Below are 24,059 nucleotides of genomic sequence, written 5' to 3'. Positions count from 1 at the left end.
ATTGTGATAAACACTTTGCTGAACAATTTGTTTAATTATGAATTGATTTTATATTCTACACAGCTCAATAATATATGATAATTAAAAAAGAAACAGTGGAGCAATTGTTATAGTAAAACAAGTTAGTAATCATTTTTGGACTTTTATTATAAAGAACAGTGACATTTGAAGACAACTAGGATCAGTTTAAATAAAATGTGTCAAATAAACGTTCAGAATTTTTTACATAAAATATACTGTAGCTATTGGTGTCTTTTTCAAATGAACCATGAGAATGGAGTGTTGTTTTAAGGCCTACAGTACAAGTTTCTACAACAGATTTATTTGAGAAAGTCAAATGGGTATCTCAGTCTTTCGGGGTGGAGATTGGATGCATATTTACATTGAAGCATTTATTTAGACTTTGATTTGAATACATTTATCAATAAAAAATATATTCTCTCTCCCAATCCACCTCTCCCTAATTCACCTCTCCCCCTCTCCTCCTCTCCCCCTTTCATAATACATCCATACAGCTCGGTCAAAAGTTTCCTCTTTGCCTCTATGGGTGTCTTCTCAACCTCTGGGGTGCATTCTGAGGTGATCCGTTGGTTGTGTCGTTGTTTAGCAGAGCGCACCCAGTGGTCTGACACACGCCTGGGACTCCTCGGAGTCCTGGGTGACCTCTTAGTCCAGGCCGGCCTACATGGCCTCTCTCACCCTCTCGTCCTGGCGTGCCATTGAAGGCTCTGCCAGGTCTTCCACGTTGGCCTGGTGGATAAAGAAGGTGAAATACCTATTGAGTAGGTAAATAATGACTGTGCCTACCAACTACTACACAGCTTGGAGAGTTTGCAGTAGACTTTAAATTGACTTCCCATGTACATGTCATTGTAAAAAAAGGAAATGATGCAACATCTGCTTCCCAAGAAACTGGCATCTGTTGTTATATAATGATTACAATAGAACTGGGCCCGTCAAAGCTATTGTTGGATTTCCTTTTGATATGCTGTAAACCATTAGTCAGACAATAAAAAGCATGCAAGAGTGAAATGGTGCGATACCCTTTGGCCCCTGGTCTCCGATATAGCCAGGTAGGCCATGGCCCTCTGCTCCCTTATCTCCTTGATCTCCTTGATCCCCTAGGAACCAGACACAAAGTTTTCACAGCATGAAGGACAGCAGGAAAACACATGATTTGTACCGCCCCTGACTCTGCATGCCCCTGGGACTAAGCTGGTACACAGGAACAAGCTGTTCATGTTGATTAACGACCATGTGTGTTACTGAGATCATCACTGGATAAATGTATAAAAACGCCTTGTAAATATTCTTTGATTTCATTAGTTTGGCTGGGGGAAAGTACCATAAGTGTGACGTCATGCTAGGCCCTAAAACAATAGCTTATAATTCCCCACGAAAACACACACAATGCCATAGTTAGTTATGTCCAGAGCCATATATGTAGAGAGAGAGTTCGGCCAGGTTTTAGAACAGCTGCCATGTTAGCACCTTTATTCTGGAATTTTTGCTTATGTAACAATACAAGAGTGCCTCTGACAGTTCCCTATGAAATGACCCGCTGTAAACAAGCAAGACAGAGCAGTGAATTTAACAGACATTTTAATTGATTAGCATTAGGGATAATGTGTATTCAAGTCTGAACTGTGTTGTGGTGTCAACAAATTGCATATCTGCTTTCACTGGACATGTTCATAGGTTTAGAAAACGATCAGAAAATCGCTTTGGCCCAACTCTCTCTATATATATATTACTCTGGTTATCTATGCATGTTACGTCTGCTCCATTCAACTTTTGGTTGTCATGTTATTTCTTTGCATATTTGTAGGCAAAATAAGAACCAGTTTTGTTGCTTACTTTTCAACAAATACGTATTGTTAGGTCATAGACACGACTAATCTAAACATACTGTCATGGTGAACAGCAATGGCTAACATATAGACACATACATTTTCAGATATTGCATCAAAGGAATGCTGAGATCAAATTCGTTCTGGCATTTGTACAATATTTCTCACCTGGCTGTCCTTGTTGACCTGCGTCTCCAACCTCCCCATAGAATCCTGGTTGTCCGATCTCTCCATTCACACCAGCAATACCATTACCACCCTAGAACCACAACAACCAAAAGACTCTTGAGTGAGGTGAGCTTTGACAGAGATAAAATATTCAATATTTACAGTACATGATACGATTTATGGTTGCTGATTGCTGGCTGGTTACCGCAGGTCAAACACAGGGCTTGACAGGAGTATTTTTATACATTTGTGGCTTTATGAACTAGAAAGACTCTGTGGTAGAAAATGTTAGTTTGGGGAACCTGAACAGGGTCTGTCTTAATGCTTAATAAATGTGGAAAAGACTTTCCACTCCAGGGATGCTGGTGAATCCCTCCAAGAACCGATCAACACAGAGCAAGTGCCTCGTCTGCGACTTCTTATTTGTCTTCACGGGAACGTGGAAAGTCAGAATGTTTTCATTCCAACCTATACTGCCAAATATTTCGGCTCTCTCACTCCAAGCGTTTCCAATATGTAAGCATTTTACTTGGCCTGGGAGACACAGAAACACAATAACGTATGGAGTGTGCACTTCAACAGTGTTCCTGAGCAAAATGACCTATACGTGTGATGAGGCTTAAATGATTATTAATGGAATCCTCCAGACAGTGTCTATGTTCAGTTGTTAGAGGATTTCTAAGAATTAAAAATCGCACAAGAAATATTCCAGGCATTGACTTTGGCTTCCACCCCCCCATACACACACACACACACACACACACACACACACACACACACACACACACCCACTGACTGCATAGTAACCCCTAACACATGACACTCACTGGAGGTCCCGGGGGTCCCTTTTGTCCAGGGGGACCGGGGGCACCCATGGGGACGTCTCCGTAGAGTGGGCACACGGAGGCACACGTCCTCTTCACCGAGTTGGCAAAGGTGGACATCTGTTCCAGCACCACTCTCTTGCAGACCTCAATCACGTGTTGGGCGGAGAGGGTTGGGCCCTGTGGAAACAAATCATGACTGCATCCATCACTTGGGAAGACGACATGCGATAAGGAATATAACAGAACAGGATAGGGTAAGGAAGGGCTGGCACAACCAACAGCATGCAGGGCTCTGTGAGGAAATGGGTGGGTGTATGTAACAAACGGTGAGAAAACACAGCCAACAATATTTCCTTAGGCTCATTATAGATTTACAGCCATACAAAAATGCAACCGTTGCTGTGAGTCACAAAAAACAACAACACTAATGAGAAACCATTTACAAGCATTCTCGACACTGCATTGTTTCCACACATGGTCTAATAACATGTATATCAATCTCTCCTGACTCAACGTAGAGGAGAGACTGACTGCATCACTACTGGTCTTTGTGAGAGGTATTGACGTGTTAAAAGTACCGAACTGTCTGTTCAATAGGTTAACACACAGCACAGACACTCATACATACCCCACAAGACATGCCACCAGAGGTCTCTTCACAGTCCCCAAGTCCAGAACAGAGGCTAGGAAACACACAGTACTACATAGAACCATGACTACATGGAACTCTCTTCCACCTCAGGTAACTCAAGCTAACAGTAAAATAATTAAAAAACAGATAAAACAACACCTCAAAACACAACGTGGACTGTGAAGAGACACACACTCACACACACACATTCTACACACAATGTAGTATTGTAATATTGTAATGTAATAATGGAGCAATGTAAATGTGTATAATGTACAGTGTTTTGTTTGATGTAATGTTTTTTCTCTGTTTGGACCCTAGGAAGAGTAGCTGCTGCCTTGGCAACAGCTAATGGAGATCCTAATCAAATACTAAATACTAATTGCTATAATGAGTAAGTCTGTCAGAACAGCTTTGATGAGGTTAGGGTGGGGTATCTGTTACATATCTTTTATTAAAGAAAACAGAAGATACGTAGCTGGCAGTGGAGGCTGGTGGGAGGAGCTATAGGAGGATGGGTTCATTTTAATGGCTGGAATGGAATAAATGGAACAGTATCAAACATATGGAAACCACATGTTTGACTCCGTTCCATTCATTCCATACTAGCCATTACAATGTGCCAGTCCTCCTATAGCTCCTCCCACCAGCCTCCTCTGGTAGCTGGCATATTGTTGCAATGCGGGTTGGAAATATGGTGGCTTGTTTTGAATGAATCAGTCAGTGCTACAGTAACATGCACACTGATGGGAGCCAGTAGTATTGGTGTTATACAACACAATTGAAAGCAGGTTCCAGTCTCTCTTATGACTAGGTGTTGATGAGTAATCCATTACATGTGTGACTTTGTGTGTTTTACTATGTGAGTCACAGTTGAGTAAAGATAATACTGGCTTCATCCTTCTTTTCCATTTCAGACCCAGATAGTCAATAAATAGACCTACTTTGATTTCAAACGTTTGTGTGGCACTCGCCCAAAACAAAGTAAGTTACTTGACCTTTTCAGATCTTGCTGAACATGGCAGTCTCTGTACTTACTGGTGGCCCTGGCGGCCCCTGAAATCCAACTGGTCCTCCATCGCCACGGACCCCTTTAGTTCCGACTGGGCCTGTGCGTCCAGGCTCGCCCCCTGGCCCACGCTTCCCCCGACCACCGTGGGGACCCTGTGCACCCGCATCTCCAACCTAGATCACAGACAGAGCATCAAGGGACATGTTCTGTAATACAAACACAACCTACTGATAGGTATGGTTGTAAGCTGCCCAGGACAACAATCTCTCTCACACGGTCCCCATTTGGTAGAGCAACTAGACACAGCATCACTAGACATTGTGGCGGCAGTAGCCTAGCGGTTAAGCGCATTGGGCCAGTAACTGAAAGGCCGCTGGTTTGAATCCCAGAGCCGACTAAGTGAACAATCTGCCAATGTGCCCTTGAGCAAGGCACTTAACCCTAATTGCTCCTGTAAGACGCTCTGGATAAGAGAGTCTGCTAAATATGTAAAATGTCTCATAAAACAAACATAAGATACAGATATGGCTGTGTAGAAATCCAAGTCTTGACTACAATGACTCTGTCGTCTCCATTTTATTTTATGTGACTATGGCACGACAAAGCAAAGAAAGTATATCTTACCTCGCCTGTGGGGCCTTTTTCTCCTTTTCCTCCCTATGGAAAGTAAGAAATGCCAGAGTGAGTGCAGTTAGATAACTTGGGCTTCATGAATACTGTTCAAGATGAAGTAGATACAATTGAATATAATGAAATGGAATATATGAAAAACAAAGCAATAGTATAAGTACCGTTGCGCCGTTGACACCTTGGATTCCTTCAATGCCTGTATCTCCCTGGTAGATACAATTGAAACAAAACATGATTAGAACGCCCTGGCACATTTGACTTACAACATCTTTTTCACAGACTGTCTGTCTGAACATGTAGTCCTCGTGGACTGAAACGCAACACAGCATTTCTTTGCTACTTTGACTCTAATTCATCTGATATTTAGGACAGCGTTTCTCTCACGTCCATTAATCACCACTACTCTTTGATGGCCCGCAAATCTTTACCATCTTCTTCTTCTTTTCATCCAGGAGCAGGATGTGTGTGTGTATGTATATGTGTGTGTGTGTGTGTGTAGTCAGGATGAGTGTGTGTGTGTGTGTGTGTGTGTGTGTGTGTGTCTAGTCAGGATGTGTGTGTGTGTGTGTGTGTGTGTCTTGTCAGGATGTGTGTATGTATGTCTAGTCAGGATGTGTGTGTGTGTGTGTGTCTAGTCAGGATGTGTGTGTGTCTAGTCAGGATGTGTGTGTGTGTGCGTGTAGTGAATATGTCCCCAGAGTCATTCACCTCTGTCCTGATGGATGGCAAATGTCAAATGAACATGTACTTCAGAAATACTGCAGAAACTACTTTGGTTTATAGGGGACCTAATGTTCCAACATGCTCTATGTTTTTAACAGTAGGCTGGTCCATGTCTCCCTTTAAACTATATATCCATGTGTCTATGGGGTGGCAGGGAGCCTAGCGAATAATAGCGTTGGGCCAGCAACTGGTTCAAATCCCCGAGCCGACTAGGTGAAAATTATGTCACTCCTGTAAATCGCTCTGGTTAAGAGCTTCTGCTAAAATGTAAATGTATCAGTCTGATGTCTTCATAACAATTACACACTGTATCTGTCCGATGCCTAATTCACAACAATTCTATTTAGTGTTTGACATTTTCTATTTTTATGAAGCATTATTGAAGTTGTGTGTATAATAAAATGAAATAATATGATTCAGACTTTTGAGAAAAAGGCTTGTACAAATAATGATTTACATCTTATAATCCATTGATACATTTCCTAATCCGTTGAGCCTTTTGAGGACTTTTAAAGCCAGCACGAAAAGGCTCTTGAAATAGGTTATATTCTGATTTGAGAGCTGACACTGGAAAGAGAACAGGAAAGCCCCTGGTTCTACTCACACACTTTGTAGTCTGACGCCACTACGAGCCAACTAATGACGCAACCAACATGGAGTGTGCTATGTGTGTCTCACATCAGACAGGATCAAACTTCAAAAACGAGTTGAAAGTCAGATGTTTGATCTAACTACATCAGGGGTTCTATGGAATCTGCATTGTTCTAACTCTGCAAGGGAGACTTTACATGTTTCCTAATGCATAAACAGAAGCATTGATTGTCTAATAATAACGCACATGTGATTGAGAGGATTGTAAGAAAACCATGCTGTAAACACCTATAATAGGTCCCATCCAGACCACATAGTACAAAGCAAGCTTTGAGTTAGGTATCAGCAGGCAAGTAAACAGCTAGAACAGGCCCTGAACAGACTCCTGAGGGAAGTTTAGCACCTACGTTAACTTCCGGTCCAGATGGGGAGAGAATAGGATATTCTGGAACAAGAGTCATGGCTCTGGGAAAGCCAGTGTGTCACAGCTTGTGAACATGCCATAAGAGCCAGTTGAGAATCAAAGAGAACAGGAGAGCCAATCAGGTGGGGAGAACTAAGTGAATCATCTGCTTGTTTGTTTGTTCTGCCCTGGTCATGGGGGTTGATGTGGGGTGGTTGACAGGTGAATGGGCGGTAGTGGGCTACAGAAGCTCTGTCAGTGGTGACACATGAAACCACAGAAAGGACATATATTTTGTTTGTGTACATCTCTGGATATTGATCTAGAGTAGGTCTAGTGCAGCAGTTGGCAAAAGGCAGCCATCCACTGATATATTTTTTAAATAGGGGGGTTGGTTTGCTCAAAAATACTAAAATCACCAGGAATTTGGCTAAAATGTGTTTAATTTATCTGTTCCGAAGTAATCCCATGTATTAAAAAAATGGGCTTAGTTGTGGTCTTAGTTGTGGACTCCCGACCATCCGCTCCGACAAAAATTGTCCGGCTGAATCTAGTTGACTACCCCTGGGCTAGTGTTCATTTGACCTCTTTGGTACTGTGCTGTAATAGTCGTGAAGTGTTGGTACTGTGTTGTAATAGTCGTGAAGTGTTGGTACTGTGTTGTAATAGTCGTGAAGTGTTGGTACTGTGTTGTAATAGTCGTGAAGTGTTGGTACTGTGTTGTAATAGTCGTGAAGTGTTGGTACTGTGTTGTAATAGTCGTGAAGTGTTGGTACTGTGTTGTAATAGTCGTGAAGTGTTGGTACTGTGTTGTAATAGTTGTGAAGTGTTGGTACTGTGTTGTAATAGTCGTGAAGTGTTGGTACTGTGTTGTAATAGTCGTGAAGTGTTGGTACTGTGTTGTAATAGTCGTGAAGTGTTGGTACTGTGTTGTAATAGTTGTGAAGTGTTGGTACTGTGTTGTAATAGTCGTGAAGTGTTGGTACTGTGTTGAATACAGTAGCAAGTCTCATTATCAAATCAGTTAAGACTCACTGACACTTATATAGGTATTGGTCGCCAGTTCCACCTTAGCTTTGAGATCATAGCGATATGTGAAGACAATGTAATGTGATCTAGGTGTAGACTTGGACAGGGCTAATGAATGTCTTGACACTTGACTTCGTTAATTGAGTCCTATCACACTTCATTATAGAACTCCCTACATGTTGCTCTTCTAGCAGTACAGTAGGTGAATAAAGTTGATTACCTTGGGGCCTGGCCGGCCAGCTACTCCCACATGCCCCTGTTGGAGAACCAACATGTTTTAGTGGTTTGGAGAGAATTAACTTGTATTTCAAAGAGTTTACGAAGAGTCATCCGGAACACTCACGACAGGTCCTGGGGGTCCAATAAATCCGGGTCTTCCTGGCTTTGCTGCTGATCCCTTATAACCTCTGGGGCCCTGGAGAGAGGAACATGTCTTACATTTAGCAGAGGGGCCACTTTATTTTCTCTTAAAGGGAAACTCCAGTCAAAAACTATCTTTTGGTATATTTTTCATTAGTCCACTATTCATACATTCCCAAAATGTTTTGCATGTCAGCAGTCAAGTTTTCAAGATATTGGACTTTCCAGAAGCAAAGTGTCACCGGCCACATCATCATGATGATGCAAAATTCAATGGCTCCTTAAAGTGAGACGTGTGAAGATGTGAAAGACGACTGTACTTACCGTTTGGCCTTGAAGCCCCATCTCCCCTGCCGGCCCCAGCATTCCTTTCTCTCCCTGTTGAGGGTAAAACCCACACACCTTTATTACCGTATATGAATCCAACTAATGAACAATTATTGTTTGTTTTATGAGATAGTTCTGTTACCATTATTCCGAATTGGCCGTTTCTGCCCTCCGGGCCCTGTGGTCCTTGATAAGCCTTGAGAAGGGATGGATGATATCACAGATCAGATACAGCCAATAGATAGGGTGCACATTCCCTGGGTCATCATGCCTCATGAGGGGTATAAGACATGCTACTGATGTCCTAAATGTACACCGTACACAAGGTCAAAGCATTAGTCGCTTTGGATAAAAGCGTCTGCTGAATGGCATTTATTATTTATATTATTGCTAGTGTAAACAGCAACATGGATGATAAAAGACTGTGAACCTACCTCTATTCCCATGTCCCCATCTCTACCGGGCAAACCAGGATCTCCAATAATACCCTGTGGAGATAAGTTGTTATTGATGTTACTAAAGGTTGGCACATGCTTGTTCATCTCTGAGATTAAGTTGACATTTCAGTCAGAATAATTCACCTTTTGTCCAATGGTGCCATATCTTCCTTTTGCTCCTTGGGTTCCCTGGTGTTGACAAACAAGTTGAATAATGAGACTATATATATATATATAGTTGTTGTTGGTGAATAATGTACAGCAGAGGAGGAACTGTTTGCATGTTTAGAAATGAGAAACGCGATTATGTGCCATACGTACAGGTTTTCCCTTTTCCCCAGCAGCTCCTGACTCTCCAGGATCACCTACAACACCCTGCCAAGACAACGTAAAGACAAACCACATGTTTATTCTGTTTCACTGAAATGAGACCAACTTTCCTTTCAATTTATTCCTGCTTGTTGTGACCGGAGATGTTTTAATGTTTCACTAAGGACATCTTCATCTACAGTGGAATTATGAGACATTTGAAAGACAGTTCTTGCCTTGTTAGCTGACCTGCAGATGGTCCTCCCTCTAGGAAATCACTAGAGTTGAAAGCGCTACCATTACTAACCCAATTTGTTGTGTTGCTATGGTTTGCGTACTTAAAACTAATCCCAAACCTGGCCACAGGTACAAATGTTATTTGAGGAAGGAGCAGAAGTGCCAAAACATATTTTTCCGCCATGGCCTCCTCTCAACATAAAACATTATTAATCTCCTCTGTGTGCATGCATGAAGGCTTGTGGAGGTAAATAGTGACTAAAATATTTGTCAAACACCTATTTTTCAGTGGCAATTGACAAGACTATAACTGACTATATAGACCCTGAAAAAACTATAACTAAACAAAAATACTTTTTCATTTCAGCTGACTAAAAGGAGACAAGACAAAATTATCTCTGTGACTAAAATCTGACTACTAAATGGACTGGACAATACTTTTTGGAGAGATTGAGAGCTTTCAGTGATAAGCACAATTAATATAAGCTGCACAGATGTACAGCGCAGTTCTGTTCAGCAGTGGGAAGGACACATCACACCCGGCAAACACAGCCTACATGGTGAGCCGCATGGGAGCAAGCAAAGAGTGTGAGCAGACAGGCTCCAGCTCCAGCTCCGCCTCCGCCTCTGCCTCCACATCCGATTATAGCCTACACATTGCGCAGGCGACTCTCTTGCTTCACCACCAGCCTTCTAGTTAGCTACCCTTTGCCTGGTTAAGAAACACAAGCTGCTTTACGAAATTAAAAACAATAGCAGCATTGAGTTTAATAGTAAAACAACAGTCTAGCTACGTTTTTCTCTCCCTTGAGTATAGAAAGTAGGCTGTCTTTGAATTTGTAGTCTCGCTCAAATCTCCCATTTTCCCCACTACATTTTATATACAGGTTCTGTAGCCAACGTAGCCAAGTCTCCCTCTTTTCCTCAGAGAAAATTGCTTGAATCTAGCCCTTAGGCTACTGTTCAAAAGACATTACCCATAATACCGGCACTACGTTTTTGTCTTTATATCGTGCATTTGCGGGCCGCATTTTACATTCATAAAGCATATTTCAGGCTGTTCTAAAACTAGGCTACTTGCGGACCAGACCATTAACCATTTGTTTAGGCTACACCTTGTTCAGTCATGGTACCTCATAGCTAGCTATAGCTAACGTTCTGGAATGTTCAGATATAAATTTGCTATGTAGAACAAATACGTCTCTCTGACATGTTGAATAAGGAATAACGTCAGCCCTATTCATGGAATTTCTATCTGAAAGGTGTGATGATGTTTTTCAACTGAACGTAGCCATGGTAACTTTACCAGTAGCCTGCTGAACGTAGCCATGGTAACTTTACCAGTAGCCTGCTGAACGTAGCCATGATAACATTACCAGTAGCCTGCTGAACGTAGCCATGGTAACATTACCAGTAGCCTGCTGAACGTAGCCATGGTAACATTACCAGTAGCCTGCTGAACGTAGCCATGGTAACATTACCAGTAGCCTGCTGAACGTAGCCATGGTAACATTACCAGTAGCCTATATGCAAACATTTGGTGGCACAGAAAGAAAGGAAAAGGGATAGCAAACCATTTATTGACTAAATTCCTCTTACCACTACACTATATCTGTCTGGGTAAATAACTCCTCTAACCACTACACTATATCTGACTGGGTAAATAACTCATCTTACCACTACACTATATCTGACTGGGTAAATAACTCCTCTTACCACTACACTATATCTGACTGGTTAATAACTCCTCTTACCACTACGCTATATCTGACTGGGTAAATAACTCCTCTTACCACTACACTATATCTGACTGGGTAAATAACTCCTCTTACCACTACACTATATCTGACTGGTTAATAACTCCTCTTACCACTACACTATATCTGACTGGGTTAATAACTCCTCTTACCACTACACTCTATCTGACTGGTTAATAACTCCTCTTACCACTACACTATATCTGACTGGGTAAATAACTCCTCTTACCACTACACTATATCTGACTGGGTTAATAACTCCTCTTACCACTACGCTATATCTGACTGGGTAAATAACTCCTCTTACCACTACACTATATCTGACTGGTTAATAACACCTCTTACCACTACACTATATCTGACTGGGTAAATAACTCCTCTTACCACTACACTATATCTGACTGGGTAAATAACTCCTCTTACCACTACACTATATCTGACTGGGTTAATAACTCCTCTTACCACTACACTATATCTGACTGGGTTAATAACTCCTCTTACCACTACACTATATCTGACTGGGTAAATAACTCCTCTTACCACTACACTATATCTGACTGGGTAAATAACTCCTCTTACCACTACACTATATCTGACTGGGTAAATAACTCCTCTTACCACTACACTATATCTGACTGGGTAAATAACTCCTCTTACCACTACACTATATCTGACTGGGTAAATAACTCCTCTTACCACTACACTATATCTGACTGGGTAAATAACTTTATTTTGAGTTAATGTGGACCCAGTGACTCAGACTTGAGCACTGGGACTCGGACTTCAGACATAGGGACTTGTGAATCGACTCGTGACTTGACCATTGGTGACTCGGACTTGGACTCAGACTCGAGCACAGGGGACTTATGACTCGATTCGAACTCAAGGTTTAGTGACTCGACTACATCACTGGGCTAAACAGTCACTAGCACCTGATCAAAGTCATTAGGCCCCTTTCTACTTCTGGACATCAGTGTGACTGAGCTGTCTGCGGAACGTTGATAACAATGGCAATGAGTGATGAGTCACTTTGAGGTGATTGAGCTTCTCTCTCTCTCTCTCTCTCTCTCTCTCTCTCTCTCTCTCTCTCTCTCTCTCTCTCTCTCTCTCTCTCTCTCTCTCTCTCTCTCTCTCTCTCTCTCTCTCTCTCTCTCTCTCTCTCTCTCTCTCTCTCTCTCTCTCTCTCTCTCTCTCTCTCTCTCTCTCTCTCTCTCTCTCTCTCTCTCTCTCTCTCTCTCTCTCTCTCTCTCTCTCTCTCTCTCTGCACTTGTGTGTGTGTGTTTGTTTTGTATGTAACATCTATCTAGGCTGAATTAATCATTTACATGGCCAGATCATTCTTATATATTCTATGTCATATTTCTGCTGTTGGGAAGAGAATAGGATGATGTTAGGCAGAACAATCTGTTGGTAAGACAAGGTTATGTATGTTTGTGCACATGGAGGTCAGTGATTTATGTTTACTATAGGCATAGCCGCGGAAGTAGGAGTGCTGCAGCACCCCCTGTAAAAGAAATAATAACAATAATAATAATAACAAATATATACAGTACCAGTCCAAAGTTTGGACACACCTACTCATTCAATGGTTTTTCTTTATTTTTACTATTTTCTACATTGTATAATAATTGTGAAGACATCAAAACTATGAAATGACACATATAGTAACCAAAAAAGTGTCATGTAGTAACCAAAAAAGTGTTAAACAAAGATTTTAGATTCTTCAAAGTAGCCACCCTTTTACTTGATGACACCTTTGCACACTCTTAGCATTCTCTCAACCAGCTTCATGATGTAGTCACCTGGAATGCATTTAAATTAACAGGTGTGCCTTGTTAAAAGTTAATTTATGGAATTTATTTCCTTCTTAATGCGTTGGAGCCAATCAGTTGTGTTGTGACAAGGTAGGGGGGTATACAGAAGATAGCCCTATTTGGTAAAAGACCAAGTCTATATTATGGCAAGAACAGCTCAAATAAGCAAAAAGGAATGACAGTCCATCATTATTTAAGACATGAAGGTCAGTCAATACGGAGAATTTCAAGAACTTTGAAAGTTTCTTAATGTGCAGTCACAAAACCCATCAAGCGCTATGATGAATCAGGCTGTAATGAGGACCGCCACAGGAAAGGAAGACCCAGAGTTACCTCTGCTGCAGAGGATAAGTTCATTAGAGTTACCAGCCTCCGAAATCGGCAATTAACTGCACCTCAGATTGCAGCCCAAATAAATACTTCACAGAGTGCAAGTAACAGACACATCTCAACATCAATTGTTCAGAGGAGACTGCGTGAATCAGACCTTCATGGTCAAATTGCTGCAAAGAAACCACTACTAAAGGACACCAATAAGAAGAAGAGACTTGCTTGGGCCAAGAAACATGAGCAATGGGCATTAGACCGGTAGATTTCTGTCCTTTGGTCTGATGAGTCCAAATGTTCGATTTTTGGTTCCATCCGCCGTGTCTTTGTGAGACGCAGAGTAGGGGGTGCTTTGCTGGTGACACTGTCTGTGATGTATTTAGAATTCAAGGCACAGTATTCTGCAGCGATACGGCATCCCATCTGGTTTGCGCTTAGGACAATGACCCAAAACACCTCCAGGCTGTGTAAGGGATATTTGACCAAGAAGGAGAGTGATGGAGTGCTGCATCAGATGACCTGGCCTCCACAATCACCTGACCTCAACCCAATTGAGATGGTTTGGAATGAGTTGGACCACAGAGTGAAGGAAAAGCAGCCAACAAGTGCTCAGCATATGTGGGAACTCTTTCAAGACTGTTGGAAAAGGATTCCATGTGACTACCTCATGAAGCTGGTTGATAGAATGCCAAGAGTGTGCAAAGCTGTCATCAGAATCTCAAATATAAAATATATTTTGATTTGTTTAACACTTTTTTGCTTGCTACATGATTCCATATGTGTTATTTCATAGTTTTGATGTCTTCATTATTATTCTACAATGTAGAAAATAGTAAAAATAAAGAAAAGCCCTTGAATGAGTAGGTGTGTTCAAACTTTTGACTGGTAATGTATAATGAAAAAAATATTTTTTTATAAAAGTAGTGCACTGGGCCTTTAATAGTCCTGTATTAGCAGACCGATATATCTGTCTGCAGTGCCAGCGCTGGCAAAAAAGTTTGTCCACCCCCACCCCCCCCCAAACTACTTCCCATGGCTATGACTATAGGTTAATAAGGCAATACAAATGTAATGCGACTCAAATGTGACTAAAATAAAAGGGCATTTAGTTGACTAAAATGGCCCACTGTTTTCGTCATTTTGACAATAAATAGATTAAATCATTATTCAAGGGACAAAAATGTGACTAAGACTAGAGTAAATCTAAAAAATAGTGCCAAAATGAACACTGGGTTGTAGATACAGTATTATTATTATAACAAGTGGGGTTTAGTGTGAACATGCGTGATGTGGCCCCATAACATACTTGCTTTCCCAGTGGCCCAGGAGGTCCTTCAACACCGGAGGCCCCTTCTTCTCCCTAGAAACAATACAAGCATACAATGTTATTGAACATTTAATAATTCATAGGAGAGAACATGGAGAAATAAGAATGTCTGGTGGATTAAATGATATTCACCTTCACTCCTGTATATCCTGGAATTCCTTCATATCCAAGTGGACCTGGATCACCCTTCAAGAAGACAGAGAAGTTAGTGAATGATGATTGATCACTAGTATAATGCAATATGGCTGCGTTTACACAGGCAGTCCAATTCTGATCTTTTTGGTAAAAGAGCTGACCTGATTGGTCAAAAGACCAATTTGTGGAAAAATATAAAAATTGGGCTGCCTGTTTAAAAGAAGCCTGTCTCCCATTTTTAGAAAAACGTACCGTTTCTCCTTGTACTCCGGTCTCACCCAGCTCTCCAGGTGACCCCTGAGTTCCCTGTAATCATTATTAAAACATTCAAATGAGACCCTCTTAATCTTCTATTAAATAGTACAAGCACGGCACTCAGCAAAGCAACACATGAAAAGTAAAAAATGTTGTTACTTTCAAATTGACTTAATATGCTCAGAGCCATATGTATTTTATATACAGTATATGTATATATGGCTCTGCAATGTGCACAATGCTGCGTTTAACACGCCTAATGGAAGCCTATGAGATTTGAAGAGACCATATCCTCCATTACGAAGCACAACACAACCTACCTTGAAGCCCCCGGCGCCTTGTAATCCCTTCAGACCTTTGGGACCTCTGTCGCCCTGAAACACAGCAGCTCGTTAGGACTAATCTGCACAGTGACATCAGAGACCAGATAAGGAGATTATGGATATGTGTTTGATGGTGGATTACATCAAGGCCGTGAAGTCCTCTCATCCCTTTGTTTCCTCTGATTCCTGCCATGCCCTGATGGAGACAGGTTGTTGTTATCCACAGTTAATGACTTCTGACAACTCAACCAAACACAGAAACAGGGACAGATACAGGTCGGGGTCAGATGTCGGGTCTTACCTTAGGGCCTGGTTCCCCAATGTGGCCATAGTCACCTGTCTGTCCCATACCTCCCTGCAGCAGAAGAGACGTTTGAATTAGTTACAAAAGAGACTTGGGGGGTCAGCCAAGATACATCAAATAATATGTAATTCTAGTCAAATGTGCGCTCGCGTCATGTAGGACACGCAAGCTCAGTGCAGGGACTTTCCTATTTTTCAGTTTCACGCAGTGTTCATGCAAAAGCATACGACTGAACTTAATTAGATGTGAAATAATCAATTATGTCATGGGTGAACTAGAGCGACGTGTCCCAGCTGTCCATTATGACTGTTATGCAGTAGTCTTGGCCGGCGGAATGTGTCTCTGACTGATGCTATAAAACAGAGTCTCCAAACTGTCAGAGGTGTGGGCATCACAGTAAGTTATATGCATTTCATTGTGGCTTTCAAATGGAACATACAATATCAATCCAAGCGCTTGAAGTTATGATAATAACCATAACATTTCCTTGGCGGCGTAGATGTTTCCAGAAGGAGGAAATCTGAACATGGGCTATTAGGGGTAACTAGTAGTACATGATGGGCATCATGATGTGTCAAATGTTTACTTTAGACCGAAGATCTTATTAGTGGGCGACAGGCTGAGCCCCTGAAACATGGAGTTAGTGTTAACACAGTGTAGGCCACAATTTATGACCCGAGGAAAGATGTGTCTTAGTTAAGGGAAAATTGAAACATTTATTCTGTTAGTGTTTCCACACAGATTTCCACATCCTCACTCATGTAAGACAACGTGTTGGCCTATGAATTGGGGATATTCCACTTACTCAACCAACACCTTTGAACAAGACCAACAGTCATCTATGCCATGGCACCAGTTTATTTAACCATTTCACCTGAGACCACTCCATGTCAGCTGCTAAGAGGCTAACCTTGGAGACGATAGACGCTTTATCCAGAAGCATGACCGTGAACTTTACAACGTTACAGTGTTTTTTAAAAAGCGATTCGTGTGTGGCAGGGGACCAATGGAAGGACCACCCACCGGGATGGACAGTACATATATATCCGAGCCAGGAAATGCCCTCCTTAGGCGCCAGCAGGGGTGGCAGTAAACATGGTCGTTCTCTGTGACTTGCGTACTGGCTTGGGGTGAGGGCTCCACTGAGTCTGAGAAGACAGATTTTGGCCCCCAAGCTTGTCCCCCTCATCCGCCTGTCTGTGAGTGAGTACCCAGCATGGCCATGTGTGTGTGTCTGTGCGTGTGTGTGTGTGTACGCGTGTGTATGAGAGCGCATGTGTGTGTGTGTGTGCGCTTTGCGTAGTATATGGGACATTTTTACCCAGAGTCTCTACAGCCGAAAGGGCATGTTAAATGCCAAGCCAACAACTAATTTCTCATGTACAGACAAGTCCTCTGTCATTGAAGACCCACTAGCAGCATTGCACACTATTGGTCACATGTTCTCTGTTCTCTGAGTTGTGGCTCCGGCATACCACCAAGAGCTGGAGCTGCTACATCAAAGAGGTAAATTAGTCTTACAGATGTAGGATCTTAATTTGATCACCCTGTTGCATGACAACTTTCCTGCAATGCAGGACATTTTAAACATGTAGTGTATTGGTTTAAAAAGGCTTCTGAAGTTTGTAATTTCCACTTTGAAATTTCAGACTTGATTTCCCCTTATGAAAAATGTATCAACCCCTACAAAAATGTCCATTAATTATAATCATCATAATAATTCACATTTCCTGTTGCTGCAGGATTATTTTCCTGCTGTAGCAAACTGGTTCAAATTAAGATCCTACATCTGTAACTCAGTCTCAAATGGAACTAATCATGTCTACTGCCTGAAGCCTACAAGCAGGGAGGGTTATGTTCACATAGTCAAATATGTAATTGAATCCTGATGCAGTGAGTATGCCATGCCCTTTAATTAAACTGCTTAGTAAACATGTTGTCCTCTGCTCTGCGCTGGATGGTTCTCGATTGCATTTTAAGAGGTGTTCTGTTCTCAACTCTCTCCAGTTTTCTGACAATGACAAAGCATTCTTCATTTAGAGCGCTGAGTGCTATGTAGATGAAGGGCAGCAGTACGATACTGATGACTATTATGACTATGATGACTATGATGCTAGCTGTGCCATTAGAGATCCTGGTTCGAATCCAGGCTCTGTCGTAGACGGCCGCGACCAGCAGACCCATGGGGCGGCGCACAATTGGCCCAGCGTCGTCCAGGGTAGGGGAGGGAATGGCTGGCAGGGATGTAGCTCAGTTGGTTTGCAACGCCAGGGTTGTGGGTTCGATTCCCACGGGGGGCCAGTATGAAAAATAAAAAAAATTATGTATGCACTCACTAACTGTAAGTCGCTCTGGATAAGAGCGTCTGCTAAATGACTAAAATGTAAATGACTATGATGACTATGACTATGAAATGATGACTATGAAATGATGACTATGATGATGAAATTATGACGAAACAATGATTCATATGTATGAGAACATAACAAGCTACTGTAATAAGTAATACAACATTCATCATTAGAATGTTACTCAACTGACTGCTTTCACTGGCTGAGGATTCATTCTCTTAAGTATGAATCTCCTAATGTTAAAGTGAAACCAGACAGTCTATGATGCTTTGCCATATTGATCTAAAAGTTATATTATCACTTCCACTTCACGTTCATTGTCGTGCGATGTTCCCCCGGGACAGTTGCATACGGCCTTCAGTCATCCCAACGTGAGTGGTGGCCCAGTGTTTACCCTATATAGACGGCACTGTTTCTGCTTCTGTTCCCATCATGCCGTCTCTCAGTTATGCTTCCATTGTATTTTCCACAATTTCACTGCTGTCCCGCAAGCAGGGGTTTTCCTATTTCATTAACGTTCAATTTAACTCTTTACTGTACCAACCTCTGCAGTCAATCCGGGGCCTATAGCCCAACATATAAACGTCTGTCACTGTAAAATCCACAACACCAACAGAGAGCATACATTCTGAATGACAATTAGCACTCATTAGTGTTCTAAGTTGTTGACCCTCACTAAACACAGTTCAACTTAACACTGTAGTGAGAATTGTGCTGTAATGCCCTTACCCAGTTGCCTAGTCTTCCTGGCTCTCCTGTGTTGCCTGGGAGACCTCTGTGACCCTGCAGAAGGAGACATACGGTTGTAGTTAGCATTAGCCTGGACCACAAGCCAGCCATGCCAAGTTGGCTCTCCAGCCTGGTCTAATGCTGTATGTGCTCTTTTATCTATCATTGCCAATGAACAAACACAGAGAGGAGTTGGCTGACAGCAGACTGAACAGACTAGACCACCAGGCTAACGGCTCTCAGCTCATTATTCAAAGCAGTGGTGCTGTTATGGGAACTGTAATGGGACTAGTAGTCACCTTTGGTCCTGGGGGTCCCTGGCTGCCAGGCTGTCCGTGCAGACACTTACAGGTGGCCCTTCCTGCTGTCAGGCCAATCTCAGCATGCCCTCCACACTAAACAGAATAGAATAGTAGAGAACTTGATTAGACAGTCCATCTGCAGAGACATAAATTGTTATTCTGCTCTGATCCCCACTCCCTAGAGACAACACACGAACCCACAGCACACATTTGGGAGGAGAACATAGTCACTGCTATGGGAGACAATTAAAGAACAGGCTGGATTTAAAGACATACTGTACTGTACATATCTGTCACTGACGAACATGAACCCGCTAGCAGTCACACCCAACTCACCACACTGGAGAGCTCACAGCAGCCCTCTGAGTAGGCCATCTCTGGATCACAGGACACATCCATCTGCTGGAGGTCTACCTACAGTACCAGGACACAAGATATTATGGTCAGTGGGCTTTCATATGAACGCTGAATTGACCGTGGCGCCATGATCGATTCATAGACACAACTGCAAAATACTGTAGGAAACCCAGCATGATTTGGTCTGAACAGCACAGAACTTACTGAGGCGGAGCGATCTCCCACAGCCCTCTTCACGATGGAGGTGTAACCCTGGCGGATGACGGGTCTAGGATCATCGATGGGCTCCACGCTCACCTCCTCGCAGTCCACCAGCAGCTTGACCTTATTGCCTTTTACCTGCAGCGCCAGCTTGTGCCACTCTCCGTCAAAGAGCTTGTCCACCCGGTAGAAGGTGCGTAGCATCTGGGTGCCACGGGGGCTGGTGTAGAAGAAGTCCAGAGAGCGTGTGTCGCCCTGGAAACGGAGGCCCACCTGTTCACGTCCATCGGGGTCGCTGACCTGCCACAAGTTCCAGGACCTCTTGGCGGCGTCCTTCGTCACCTTAAATGTGGCAATGACGGAGTAGTCGGAGGGCAGGCCGTCGGGGTACACATCACTGTGGCACGACAATCATGGGTTATTAGGAGACACTTAATATAGTTGAAAACATTTCATCATATTTTCATGTAGAACAAGCACTGCCATTTGTAGTGCAATTGTATTTTGAATAAAATGAACAAATACTTTTGAAACAACAGAATCAGTGTTACACAAGCTTAACGTTTGATACCTTATCCCACAACTTTTGCTTATGGTTTCAAAGCCCCCCCCCCCAAGTTGGAAAATGAAGCTCATTCAATCTACCATTAATGTTTTTAATCACAACAGGCCTGTTGCACAACCTAATTTGATACACCCTCTTCTCTCCCTCCATGGCTTCCTGTCAGGGCCTTTTTTCTGCTGTACTTTGTATTTGAGTAGCAGAAGTAACACACTTCTGCTACTCAATAGAAACATCTCTTAGTTGTCAGGCATCGAAGGTTCATTGAGGACAGCTTTGCTGGCCACAACACAGAGAGGAAAAGCCCCCCCCAAAATAGATGAACTACTGATGTTCAATGCCTCCCAGCAATGAGGAGACAGACAGCTGTATGTAGCCTATCTATGCTAAGAAAGTGTCAATCAGGGTTTGAGGATGGTTGGGTAAAACCCTCCCCTTTTCCAATTGAACGATGACGTCTTTATTTTCAAAGGAAACCCTGGATGATAGGCTGATACACTATGAGGACTCATAACGCATTTTGACTAACAACACATCATTATGCTAATCAACAAAGAGTCAGCTACTATATTCATCCATTGTGATGACTGAATGAAATCCAGTGGTGTTCCACCTACTGTCCATTGGTGAACATCAAGTGATTAAGCAAAGGCACATTTTGAGGTTTTCGCAGAGGAGAGGAAATCAAATCTGTTGTTTGGAAGTGGGCATAATTACACTGAGTGGAAAAGCGGTGGAAACTGGCAAAGGGGCAGTGAAGAAGCAATACACATCGCTATAGATCTCTTATTTGGATGCATGGTCTTAGCTCACGTTGGCTAGTTCACATGCGAGGAAAGTAGGAAACCTTAAGATAAACATCATAATTCACCATCAGTGAGGAGGAATGACAAAGTCTGGGCTTTTTATCACATATTGATGGAGGTAGAGCACCCGGGTCTCTTTAAGGAGGGTTCAACATACTGGATGTTGCAGATAGAAACACCATGAATACAGCTGATATGATGACTTACTCTACATGTTAGTGAGGCAATGTCTATTCTATAACAACAAGTTCCACAATGTTGTGCCTCTCTAAATGCACCACTGGTCTATTGAAGGCCTGTGTGTTCAGATTGAATATCAGGAAGGTTCCGCTCCGTACCACTTTGGAAATAAATGTTTTCCTGTGTTATTGTGTGTTACTGTTACCCTCTGAGATTCTAATCTTAACATACGTTTTATTTTTAAACCTCACAATCAAATTCCATTCTATTGAAATCCATTTCGCTTCACTGTGTGCGTGCAGATAGTACCTTATGGTTCTGCGTAGGTGGATGGCAGGGTTCACACGGTAGGCCACTGAATCAGGTTCAGATCCAACCACTTTCTTCACCCCTCTGGACTTAGATACACGGAACTCCTCTAGCATGTCATAACCTCAGAGCAAAAACACACAGCTCAGTTTTTCACCAATGTGATGTTCATAGTGTTGACAGTTAAAGTAAGGCAGTGAACGATGAGGATCTGGATGAAACACATTATTTCAGAAGTCACACAGTAGGTGGGGGTGGGCATGTGGACAACTGGAAAGTTGAATAAATCAAAAAGTGATCTATCGAACAATATGATCAATCAAACAATGGTTATTGGTATTCATGTTACTGGTATTCAACAGCAGCAAACTTTGCAATCTAATGTTTAGTGAAATAGTTATTTGTTCAATCAGTGTTGATTTGCAGTAACTGACACATAGAACAGTGTAATTGATTACTCACTACAAAATGACAGAACACTTGGCACAACATGAATGTAGTTGACTATCATGACTCTCACTCCCACAGTTGAAGGGTGTCATCATAGATTAAATTATTCTAATTCCTAATTCTATGGGAGTCATTTCATTCAGAAAAGGGGAAGTCTGGATGTTTTCATGACTTCACAATGATGGCAGTTAGGGTTGGTAGTGATACATTCTCTTAAGCCTAAATCACAGACTGACTGCAGGAAATACTCAAGAGGAGAAGGATGTGTGTTCCTCTAAGAGTGCAATGGTTTTATGTGCCAGTGCTGCCGCCTGCTGGTCACGCAAGAGATAGAGATAAAATGATATTGCATTGCATGGACCACTGTTCATAAATTCCCACACCTACCAACTTTGCCAACATTGGACAGAAAGAAAATATAGGCACAGTCTTGAGAAAAGCTGTAAATCAATCAACCACTATTATTAGACCCTCAATAAACAGGAAATAAAACAATTTATGGTAGGGCCTACTTACTTGGTAATTCCTGACATTTGGTCAATCCAACGAGAGCTAGAAGCACTGGGAAAACCAGCATCTCTTTGAAGGCTGGCATTTTCAAAATGTGATGTGTCAGGGATTATATGTGCCTGCAAAAGTACAATAAGATAAACTATAATATAATTGAAATGTTAGCCATTTTTTCACAGTTAACTTATAGAGAGGAACAGTGCACTGTTTTACTTTATGTAGACTTGGTAAGATTATGCTTATTCAAATCAAATGCAAAAAAACAACAATAATTGTCAGTAATAGAAAATAACAGCAATATTTTGATTATAGGATACATTTTGATTACATATAACCGCAATAATACCCATCATGTCAATCATATATTTTACAGGACTATAAATCAGCATCAAATAGGCTATAAAAATGATGTACTATAAAAATTATGTACTTTTCCATTTTGAATTATATTATGTCATATAATAATATGAAATCAAGTCTAATCAGGCAATTGGGCAGAAAAGTGCCTATAATAACTTGGTCACAGTTCGGTATCGAAGGAGTCACATAATTATTAATGAACCGTAAAAAAAAATCTAGATTAACTTCACGATTATCCAAACAAATAAAATCATACCATATTAAATAATATAATGCGCACATCAGTGGTGTAAAGTACTTAGGCTACGTAAAAATACTTACTACTAATAAGTACTACTTAAGTAGTTTTTGGGAGTATCTGTACTTAACTATTTATATTTTTGACAACTTTTACTTTTACTCCACTACATTTCTAAAGAAAATAATGTACTTTTTACTCCATACATTTTCCCTGACACCCAAAAGTACTCATTACATTTTGAATGGTTAACAGGACAGGAAAAGGGTCCAATTCATGCACATGTGTAGAGAACATTTCCTGGTCATCCCTACTGCCTCTGATCTGGCGGACTCACTAAACACAAATGCTTCATTTGTAAATTATGTGAGTGTTGGAGTGTGCCCCTCGCTATCCGTACATTTTAAAATAACAACAAAACAGTACTAATTATGAGAATCAAAACCCATACAGTAGAATCTACTGTACTGAATTGATGTGATGGGGTAATTCTCTTAGTCTACTCTTAAATTAGATAAATGACACTTTTAACGTCAGTAATATTTGTCCACAATAAATCGATGGCTTTTTGATGGAGCTAACTTTATCCTTGAGGTTATCCTAGGAAATAGATCCCACCACAAACAAAACTCACCATCATATTTAAATTAAAGTATTATAAAATATAAATAATCCTGTATATGAATGTAGACAATATTGTAAAAATCACTCACATATTCTTGAAAAAGAAGCCCCGGATGTGGACTGCAGACTGTTCCTTTACAGTTCCCGCAGTGAGGATGTAACCAATTTTAAAGTGGCATCCCTAAGCCAAACCTTGCCTTAAACAGGAGGACCATTCAATCTGACAGTGGCGGGTCTCAGGAAGACCTGACCCTTGCGCTCCACTCTACCTTCGGTCCCCAGGGGATCTGAACTCTCCCATAGG

At 41.7% G+C, this 24,059-nt stretch overlaps 1 protein-coding gene across 1 annotated transcript; it reads right to left on the bottom strand.

Moving 5' to 3' along the window:
* Positions 1–129: 129 nt before the first annotated feature.
* zmp:0000000760 (collagen alpha-1(IX) chain) lies at positions 130–24,059 on the bottom strand. The gene is made up of 27 exons (XM_041858213.2): positions 23,845–24,059; positions 22,540–22,652; positions 21,574–21,697; positions 19,720–20,113; positions 19,495–19,572; positions 19,156–19,251; positions 18,857–18,910; positions 15,774–15,827; positions 15,615–15,668; positions 15,470–15,523; positions 15,147–15,200; positions 14,892–14,945; positions 14,739–14,792; positions 9,310–9,363; positions 9,133–9,177; positions 8,986–9,039; positions 8,694–8,747; positions 8,549–8,602; positions 8,208–8,279; positions 8,085–8,120; positions 5,280–5,324; positions 5,113–5,145; positions 4,515–4,661; positions 2,846–3,022; positions 2,019–2,109; positions 1,044–1,121; positions 130–750 (listed from the first exon to the last, which is right to left on the bottom strand). Exons 2-27 carry the CDS (start codon positions 22,616–22,618, stop codon positions 542–544), a joined length of 2,298 nt encoding a protein of 765 aa, XP_041714147.1. The 5' UTR covers positions 22,619–22,652; positions 23,845–24,059; the 3' UTR covers positions 130–541.

This window comes from Coregonus clupeaformis, chromosome 31, assembly GCF_020615455.1.
Source record: "Coregonus clupeaformis isolate EN_2021a chromosome 31, ASM2061545v1, whole genome shotgun sequence".
Classification (NCBI taxonomy): domain Eukaryota; kingdom Metazoa; phylum Chordata; class Actinopteri; order Salmoniformes; family Salmonidae; genus Coregonus; species Coregonus clupeaformis.
Note: the sequence above shows the minus strand (reverse complement) of the source record. Positions and strands in the feature narration are given on the sequence as shown.

Coding starts and splice junctions, on each gene's coding strand:
- zmp:0000000760 (XM_041858213.2), bottom strand. CDS start 22,618: ATGCCAGCCTTCAAAGAGATGCTGGTTTTCCCAGTGCTTCTAGCTCTC. Junction 8,603..8,693: donor ACGGCCAATTCGGAATAATG/GTAACAGAACTA, acceptor TACCCTCAACAG/GGAGAGAAAGGAATGCTGGG. Junction 3,023..4,514: donor AGGGGCCGCCAGGGCCACCA/GTAAGTACAGAG, acceptor TTGTTTCCACAG/GGCCCAACCCTCTCCGCCCA.